The sequence below is a fragment of the Bos indicus genome, chromosome 18 (assembly GCF_029378745.1).
Source record: "Bos indicus isolate NIAB-ARS_2022 breed Sahiwal x Tharparkar chromosome 18, NIAB-ARS_B.indTharparkar_mat_pri_1.0, whole genome shotgun sequence".
Classification (NCBI taxonomy): domain Eukaryota; kingdom Metazoa; phylum Chordata; class Mammalia; order Artiodactyla; family Bovidae; genus Bos; species Bos indicus.
In genome coordinates this window covers 2,244,009-2,253,771 of record NC_091777.1, presented here as the reverse complement: position 1 = coordinate 2,253,771, position 9,763 = coordinate 2,244,009, and the positions used below count along the sequence as shown (strand labels likewise).

General features: G+C 38.7%; 1 protein-coding gene and 1 non-coding gene across 2 annotated transcripts in view; both read left to right on the top strand.

Annotated features, from left to right (window-relative positions):
* The first annotated feature begins 77 nt into the window (after nucleotides 1-77).
* SF3B3 (splicing factor 3b subunit 3) overlaps nucleotides 78-9,763 on the top strand; it is a 38,936-nt gene continuing 29,250 nt past the window's right edge. Inside the window, exons 1-6 of the mRNA XM_019979422.2 lie at nucleotides 78-224; nucleotides 3,334-3,471; nucleotides 4,637-4,963; nucleotides 5,851-6,023; nucleotides 6,601-6,742; nucleotides 8,802-8,914. Of these exons, the coding sequence (XP_019834981.1) occupies nucleotides 3,402-3,471; nucleotides 4,637-4,963; nucleotides 5,851-6,023; nucleotides 6,601-6,742; nucleotides 8,802-8,914 (825 nt within the window). The 5' untranslated portion in view covers nucleotides 78-224; nucleotides 3,334-3,401. The remainder of the gene's footprint in view (nucleotides 225-3,333; nucleotides 3,472-4,636; nucleotides 4,964-5,850; nucleotides 6,024-6,600; nucleotides 6,743-8,801; nucleotides 8,915-9,763) is intronic.
* Nucleotides 5,247-5,326, top strand: LOC139177403 (small nucleolar RNA SNORD111). The gene has a single exon (XR_011561849.1). It is a non-coding gene; the product is annotated as a small nucleolar RNA SNORD111 (small nucleolar RNA).

Genomic DNA, 9,763 nt, shown 5'->3' with positions numbered 1-9,763 from the left:
TAAGTAATTTTCAATGCGATGTGGAAGCAAGGCAGAAGCAGTTAAAAAAATTATATATACATTCTTCAGGCACCCGTGGGGACCTTTATCCGTCGCGCGCCAACCGGAAGGTCCCTATCTTCGGAGGTAATGGCGGACGCCGGCGGCTCGGCGTTGTCTGTAGCTTAGGCCTTCAAGGAAACTGAGGATCTGTTGGATATCTACGCCATCCTCCCTGCTACAAGGTAAGGAAGCAGCTTCCTGACCTCTTTGAATCCGGGGAGAGGGACAGCTGCTAGGTAGGGAGCTGGGCCGAGCCTTTGGTAGGGGTTTCCGAGGCAGCTTAGGCCCGAGAGGTAAGGGCAAAGGACGAGGAGGTGGCGGGGGCGGGAATGCTCGGGTCGGCTTTAGGGAATCTCCTCCCGCTGGCGTTCGCAGTGTGGGAACTAGGCCTGGCTCAAAATGAGCTTTCTAGAGACCGTATCTTTTAGGCACTGGAGAAGATGTGAGAATGGCAGGAGGGACGTCTCCCCCTTGGGAAAGTAAATACGACACAGAAATGGAAAGGTCGGCGGAATGGAAAGGTCTTGGGCATTAAAAGTGTAAATAATGGGAACAGCCTTTGAAATCAAGACTGTGTCGTGTTTATGCTTTGGCACTTGGGCAGCTTGTTTCCTTCCGTGATCTCATGCAGTGATGTTTTGGCACATGGAAGAGGGATGGAGGGAGCAATCACAGGCTCGTCTCCTCGTGTTTGCAGACAGCCATTCCCGGATATCTAGTATGGTAAATAAAAATATACCAAGGTTAGGCCGTTAGTGGCTCCTGGTATATTATTTTGGCTGAAGTTCCTCCATTACCCAAGATAACAATCGTTGGGGAATGTGATTTCTAAAGATAGTCATGGATGGCATCAGTTGTAAAGCAACTAGAAAACAGGCGGAGTTCCTCAGTTAGCTATGAAGAATGAAAGGGAGCCTGGGGGGAGCTTTTCCAGGTTTTAGAAATGGCCCCTGGTTTCCTCTACTTGTTTTCGAAAAAATTTCATATTTTAAATTAAGTCAGTCAATCCTATCACATGGATCATATTGACAACATGATAGGGGTTTCATTGTGAATTCTGTTGTTGATAACTGGAATTTTGAAATTATTCGAACCACGGCAAGATGCAAGAGAAGAAGTTGTATCTGAGAATCACGTTTCCTTTTTTTTTTTAACTTACTTTTTATTGAAGGATAATTGCTCGAGAATTTTGCTGTTTTTCTGTCAAACCTCAACATGAATCAGCCATAGGTGTACGTGTGTTCCCTCCTTTTAAACCTCCCTCCCCATCCCACACCTTTAGGTTGATACAGAGCCCCTGTTTGAGTTTCCTGAGCTACACAGCAAATTCCCCATTGGCTATCTATTTTACATATGGTAATACATTTACTACATTTTGATTGACAGCAATTGCAACAGGTTCTCTATTTTCCACCCAGACCTTTAGCTGAGCACAACTTTCCTTGGAACTTTCTCAGTGTCTAAGCCCTTCTGAGTGTGTGTATCTATGTCTTCGTGTCTATAGTTTTTTTTTTCTCTTTTTCTTTTTGTAGGTCATTTTTCAACTCTATTTTCCACCTCAGGCCTTTTCCTTTTTTCCCTACCATTCTAGGACAATAAAGATGTTCCTTGGTTTCAAGTAGGAAAATGTGTGTTTCTCAGGACCTGTTTCTAGACTGGAGTGTCTTTTCCTCTCTTTGGTAGCCCAGAGAGACAAGAGCCCTTGCTCTTGCCCAGCCCAGAAATGGTTATTATTTGTGAGGATGTTTATTCATAATTCTCTTTTCTCATTTAACAAAACCAAACTCATGTGGTGGTGGTGTTTTTTTTTTTCCAAACTCATGTGTTAATTACACAGCGATCACTTTGAATTTCTCTAGATCCCTTGCTTTTGTTTCTGAGTGAGGAAAAATAGGTCAGTTTATTTTTAGCAGCAGGTGTGTATAGATGTAGTTTTTGGTGATTCTTTTATGGTAGAGGTACATCAGTTTGCGGTTTTGAGTTCTATCTGATGAGAAGAATCCTTTTCTGTGATTGTGTACTCCTTTGGAGAGGCTTCCTCCTGAAGTGACAGTTCAGTTTTTAGTTTTTTGGTGGTCAGTAGGTTTAAATTTAAAAATTGGCATTACCGACTCAAAGGACATGAGTTTGAGCAAACTCCAGAAGATAGTGAAGGACAGGGAGGCCTGGTGTGCTGCAGTTCACCGGGTCCCAAAGAGTGGGACACGACTTAGCAACTCAACAATAGATTTAAGTTTCTAGTAATGTAAATACAGAGGTCTATAAGAGATGTAGGTGAAGTACTTTTATCTATTAGATTAGCAAAAGTCTGGTTGTAGAAAATTAGGAACTCAGGTTGCTGGGGATGTAAATTGTCAGTTTCTTTGAAAGGCAGTTTGTCAATATGTATCAAAATTGCAAATGTGTAAGTCCCTCAGTCCAGCAATTGCACTTCTAGGAATTAATCTTAGAAATACAGTCATGCACATATGAATGATTTATATATGAAGATTTTTCTTTGAAGCAGTATTCATATTAGCAAGAGGTTGGGAAGAACCTGAATGAATGTTCATCAGTAGGGTTTTAGCTACGTGAATTCTTACATACCCATTCGATGGAATACTTACCCTTGTATTAATACACAGCTGTAAAAAAAAAACCGAGAAAGTCTTGTTTGTCGCTCTGTCCAAGATAGGTAAAATGATTAAAAACAAAATCAGTTGCGCTATAATGTGAGTATACAATGATCTTTAGTTTAAAATGAAGGTGTAGTATACAGTATTAGTATGTTTCTTCTTGTGCATACAGAAAATATCTGGAAAGACATGATATAACTTGGTGAAATTGATTCCTCCAAGAAGGAAAACTGAATAGCTAGGGAATGGGTGGAGTGAGCTTTTTGCTGTGCTTTTGTATTCTGAACCATGTGAAAGTAGAAGTTATTCAAATAGAAGTAAATGTAGACCTAGCTTGTTTCCATGACAGTAAAGTTAAATAAACATTGTTGCGTTAATGGTACAGAGTACAGCTCCCTAATGTTTTTAACTACGTGTGACCTCAAGCAATTTATTTTCTTAGCCTAATTTTCTTACTTGTAAATTAGTGTAATGTCATGAACTTTGTGTATTTCTTGTGAGGCTAGAAGCAAAGTGTGTAGTAGCATAGTGCCTGCATGTAGAAAGCACTCTAATTATCATGTTGTTACTCAGTAAGCCTTACTCTACTGCTTCTGCTGTCTTCACTAGACGTTCCCATACAGAAATATCTTAACAATTTCACAGCTGATATTTTTCTGCTTTTATGTGCTCTTAGCTTGCTTTGACTTGGTATAACCAAGGTCTGAATTGTGGAGTTGTGGGTGGCTCACTGTTACTGCTGCCATGTTCCTGTACAACTTGACCTTGCAGCGAGCCACTGGCATCAGCTTTGCCATTCATGGCAACTTCTCTGGTAAGTTCCTCTAAAGTTTTGTGGTTTTTTTCTTTTTTTTTTTTGACTGTACCTCTCGGGTTGCTGAATCTTACTTCCCTGACCAGGAATTGAACCTGTGCCCCCTGCAGTGGATGTGAGGAGTGCTAACCACTGGACTTCCAGGGAATTCCTCACATTTTAAATATTAATAGTTTTATGCTTTAGATTGGTTTTTCAACATCAAACCTTTTGTAAAAAACAAATTATGAAAAAAAATTTAATTGTTAGAGAACATTGTAACTTATGTAATGCTTTACAGTTTCTAAAGTAATTGATCTTATCTCATTTCCAAAGAACTTTTAGAAAGTAAGGTGTCTTGATAAGTGATTGGGCATTGAGCAAATGGTAATGGATTGGGATAGGTAGGCGTGGTATATCAGGTAGGATAGGAGGCGATTTAGGCATTAGATAGTGAAGACCTGTGCTGGGGCAGTGAGGATAGATAGAATGTGAGTTTGCATCATAGAATGTGAGTTTGCATCCTGGGTGGCAGAGAAAATGACGGTAACATTCATAGCAGGTTACTTGAGATCAGAGAGTATGAGAAAGGAGGAAATTGGGTATTCTCAACATTTGAAGGTGATGACAACTCATCAGGGTGGAGATGAGTAGCAGGGAGAGATGGGTTCAAGTTGGCTGTTTATGCATCTGGAGGTGTTGATTGCAATTTTGAAAGTAAGTGAGCTTTTTAGAAATAAACAGCATATGTTAGATAGTAATTTTGAAAGTTCTTTGGGACACTACATCTAACTGCACAAAAAGTTAATATGATTTCTTAGAATAATAGCCTTAAAAATGGACTAGAAAGAGCCTTTGGAAATTTTTAATTTTACAAAGCTAGATGTTATATATTAATATCATTTGTAGACAACTCCCAATTATGCTTATTGATGGCAAATCTTAGAAAAATTAAAAGAAGTTTTTAAAAAAGCTTGCATGATCATTTATTTAAAGCTTTTCTTTGATACCACTTTTGTTAAATGTTTTAAATTCTAGGAAAAGGACCTTTTACAGTAGAATAAATTAAAATACTAAGCCTCCAACTCATTTAGTTGTATTTATGTGTAGTAGCATTTTGATCCATGAAGGTTACTTTTTGGATTAGTTCTTATTGTTCATGATCTTTATTTTGTGTGTTTTTCAGGAACCAAACAACAGGAAATTGTTGTTTCCCGAGGAAAGATCTTGGAACTGCTTCGCCCTGATCCTAACACTGGCAAAGTGCACACTCTACTAACTGTGGAAGTATTTGGTGTCATCCGGTCGCTCATGGCCTTTAGGTTGACGGGTGGCACAAAAGACTACATTGTGGTTGGCAGTGACTCAGGTCGGATTGTTATTCTGGAATACCAGCCATCTAAGAATATGTTTGAGAAGATTCACCAAGAAACCTTTGGCAAGAGTGGATGCCGCCGCATTGTTCCTGGCCAGTTCTTAGCTGTGGATCCCAAAGGGCGAGCTGTTATGATTAGTGCGTGACTTACTCTATTGGCTTTTTGATTCTTAAAGAAGCTCAGTTCAGACTAGCAATGCTGTGATCTTGGTAGCGTACCAAGAAATCACTCACCTGAATAAAATTTGTATCATTTTGGGTGTTTAAAGTTGCTTTCTCTTTTAAAACAATGGGGAAAGTTGTAACACACCTTTTCTACTTCTTATCTAGTTGGAAATGGGTCTTTTTTGGTTTCTTTGACTGTACCAAAAAGACTATGCTGAAAGTTTTCACATTAGGCAAAGAGTATGATTGCTTTCATCAGCCTGAAATGATGATTTACATTCATGTCTCTTCTCTGATAAATCTCTTGAAGAAAACTCTGAATATCTGATCAGGCTTCCAGAGGGCAACCTTCTGTGACCAATCACAAAATTATTAGATCTAATTCAGAGAACAAAGCTGGCAATTTTATGAATTTTTGTTTAGTTTGTCATAAAAATTTTTGGAAAGTTAGTGGGATGTTAAGATCCCTATTATGGGGACGTTCCTGGTAGTCCAGTGGCTAAGACTCTGAGCTCCCAGGGCAGACTTGGGTTCAATCCCTAGTCAGGGAGATAGATCCCACGTGTCACAACTAAGAGTTCACATGCCACAACTAAAGAGGGCCCTCTTAACTGCAGTGAAGATCTTGAATATTGTAACTAAGACTCAGCACCGCTAAATTAAAAAAAAAAAAATCTCTATTAGAACGAGAAGGGTAAAATTTTGCTCCTTTTTATTTTAGTGTTAGCAAAATTTAAGTTAATGCACTTATAGAGTTTAGTACCGCCTATCATTTAGAAAATAATTGTGATGTAAATCTAGCTGTTCTGTAGCTCGTCTTTTCATTATCTGGAGTGTTTTTGTTTTGTCTCCATCCACAGGTGCCATTGAGAAACAGAAATTGGTATATATCTTGAACAGAGATGCTGCAGCCCGACTTACCATCTCATCTCCACTGGAGGCTCACAAAGCAAACACTTTAGTGTATCACGTAGTTGGAGTAGATGTGGGATTTGAAAATCCAATGTTTGCTTGTCTGGAAATGGATTATGAGGTATATCTTACTTGGTCACAATTTTTTTATTACTATCATACTCCAAATGCCTTTCTGAAACACTTGGGAGCGTCTCAGCATTTACCTGACCACATGTTAGTGCCTTTGCTCTGGTTTGAACAGTCCCCCTGTGTAAACAGGGATTTGTTGGGGAAACGCCCTAAAAAAAAGAGGTGAGGTGGTGGTTTGGATATTTTTTCATTGGGAGATAGTGAAAGATGGGACATACCATTCTTTGCCTTGAGAGGAAGGCAGTGTTTTCTGGTCCCAGAAGTAGAAAACTTGGGTTCTTGCTCCCATTCTGCCATTTTTTAGTGTGAATTTTGGCAAAGCATTTGGCATCTGTGGACCTCTGTTTCCTGGTTTGTGAAATGGAAGAATCTTGATGCCCTTTTCAACTTTGTTCATTTATTTAAATAATTTCTACTGGAGTATAGTTGATTTACAGTGTTGTATTAGTGTCAGGTGTACAGCAGAGTGAATCAGTTATACATATACATGTATCCACTCTTTTACTTTCTAGCTCTGAAAGCTTGATTTTATGGTACTGATTAGTCTTTGTGCCACTGTTACCTAGGAAGCAGACAATGATCCAACTGGGGAAGCAGCAGCTAATACCCAGCAGACGCTTACTTTCTATGAATTAGACCTTGGTTTAAATCACGTAGTCCGAAAATACAGTGAGCCTTTGGAGGAACATGGAAACTTCCTAATTACAGGTACTTTTTTCTTCCATCTGCTTTGTACCATTTTGCTTGGTCCATTTTATGCCCACACTTAGGAGTGTTTACTTAATAGGATTTGGAAGCTGTAATCTATTCATAGTAAACCTGAGTGCCTTGTCTGTTTTGGGGAGGTTAGAGATTCATGTGGTGGTTAACTCGTACCCTCTAATGGGGGAGAGAAAAAAAGAGCAGTCAGCTTGGAGTCTTGATTTCTGTTGGTTGCTCTGGTGTTTTGACTGTGGTCAATCTTTCACTCTCATTACAAAAATCAAAATCTGACTCTATGAAAAGACAGATGTTATGGATGAAACAAGATAAAACTGTCCTTCAGTTTGAAAGCCTAGATGAAATAGAAATATTTTTGAAAACTGTCACCAAACTTGATAGAAGATGAAATTAAGAACCGGAGTAGACCAACATTTGTTTTAAAATGGGGCAATAATCAAAGGTTTCTTTTCCTCAGAAGATTTAAGGTTCAGAATTTTTAGGGACCTTAAATTTCTTGAGAGATCAGAAAAAGAATAAAAACCGTTGTACCACTTTAAGAGCTTAATATACCTTCATACCAAAACTGGGGAAGGACAGTAATAAGAAACATTTACAGCCTAGTTATCCTTTGATGGTAGATGCAAAAATCTTAAATTTTAGCAAATCAGATTCAACAGTGTTTTCTGTGCATCATAGCAAAGTAAGATTTTTGTAGGAGCTCAAAGAGGTTCACCATGAAGAATCAATATTAGTTTAATTCATTATATTAAAAGACTAAAGGACAGCTATATTTGTGGTATCTAAATTGTATCAGGCTCATCTAAGATGGTGATCTAGTCCTTTCTGTTTTGAGTCATTTGCATTTGATGTCTAAAATGAAGTATGTCTGTTGTTGGGTAGGATTTTGGAGAAGAAAAATATAAAATAGCACTTGTCTTTGAGTGTTAAATCTTAGGAGGAGACTATATATTAAGCAGAAGCATTTTAAAAAATAGGTTATATAAATTACTTGTTATACTGTATTATGATACTTCTCATTTACAAGGGTTTCATTCATTAAACAAATGTTTACTGAACCTCTATGATCACTATGTGCAAAGTCAATCTGTTGAGACTGCATGGTGAAAAATTTGTTGTGGTGTCTCCTTTTATACAAGATTGAGTATAATGGTAAATACATACTAGTAACACAAAAATTACCAGAGTGTGCCACATGCCATGACAGCGTGGAGGAGGGGTTCCTAACCAGGGAAAGGAAGGCAGTGCATTAGAGAAAGCTTTCAGAAGTCCTCTCAGCTGAGGACAAAGGAATAGTTAGGAGTTAGGTGCAGTGGGGGTGGAGGAGGAGTTTCTGTTGTGGGCAGAGGAACCAGAATGCACAAAAGCCCAAATGCAGGAAAAAAACATGGTTCATTGAAAACTGAAAGCTCATTGTGGTTGGATCATGGGAGGTAAAGAGCTGGGGTGGAGGAAGCAGAAGAATAATGACATATTAAAGGTGAATGTTTTAGAAAGATCACTTGATTACATTTTTGTAATGGAATGGAAGGTAGTAAGGTCAGGAAGCATTTCCATTAAACCAAAAGAGATTTGCAGCATGAGGACTGCTGAAGAGGTAGAACCAATGTGGGAGAGGAGAGAATTGAAGGATGGCATCCTTTTTGCTGGTTTGGTCAATTGGTTGATGGCAGTGTTCTCTAAGGTTGAGAACCCAGGAGATGGTTTGGTAAGGAACTTGGCAGTGGTTTATGAATGCATTCATTTTTAACCTGCTATGGAATATCCATGTAAGAGTGTCCAGTAGGCAGTTGGATTATAGGTCCAAAGCTGAGAACTGAGTTCTGGGCTTGGAGCTAAACTTTCAGATGCCTTATTAGATATCTGGACAGGCTGAGATCACCCAAACGGTGCTCCATCCTTGTCTAGTGTAACTCTCAGGGAAGAGAAACACATTGAATGTTTAGCACCTTCAGGCACCTTTAAGTCGTGCTGAAGGAGAGAAGGAATTGAAGGTTAAATTCATAGTTGGGTCAAATCATTGCTGGTTTTTGTTTTCTCTTGACAGTTCCAGGGGGATCGGATGGTCCAAGTGGAGTGCTGATTTGCTCCGAAAACTACATTACCTATAAGAACTTCGGTGACCAACCGGATATCCGCTGTCCAATTCCCAGGAGACGGGTAGGTCTTTGTTTACCATAAGAGAAAATATATTTATGTTGTGAAATGAACTTAATTTTTGTTAAGTGTTTTTAATAAAGTCAGTAAGTATTTTAGCACAACAAAATCTGAGAAAGAAAATTGAAAACCAGCACAGCTCTGGGTTGTGCACCTGAAACTAGCGTGATACTGGGAGTCAGTTGTGCTTCAGCTTTTAAAAAAGCAGATACAGTTTTCATTCTTGAAGAGCCTATGAACAGGATCCATTTGAAATTCCTGAAGTTTCTAGTTTGAAGAATCCTGGTGTATTCATTGAAGATAAATTGCCTTTCATTCTCCCCTACCCCACCCCGTTCCAGCATAGAAAAAATCTAAAAGGAGCAAACAGTGAATCCTGTATACTTTTCACTTAGATTCACTTATTAGTACTGCTTTGCTACATTGGCCTTTTCTTTCTTTTGTATCTGTGTTTTTTAGGCAAGACCATTTGAAGATAAGTTGTAGGGATCATGACACTTTGTGACAGTTCCTTGTTCTGCCCCGTTTTATTTAAGAGATTTGGGTATCTGTGGATTTTGGTATCTGGGAGTTCCTCAAACTAGTCCCGTGCAGATGTTGAGGGATGATTATAATGAAGTTCTGTGTACCCAGCCTCAGTTATCAGCAGCACATGGGTAATTGTCATTGATCTCTGCTTCCTCAAACTCTCTTTTCACCCCAGATTATTTATCTTTTTAATACTAATTTATAGGTCCTGGGGTTAAATCTTTTTAAGACATAGTTTATCTAGTACATGGTATTTGAGTAAGACTCCATCAATTTTAGAAAATTTGGTAAGATTAGCAAGTTAAATTTTTGGAGTGGTGTTAA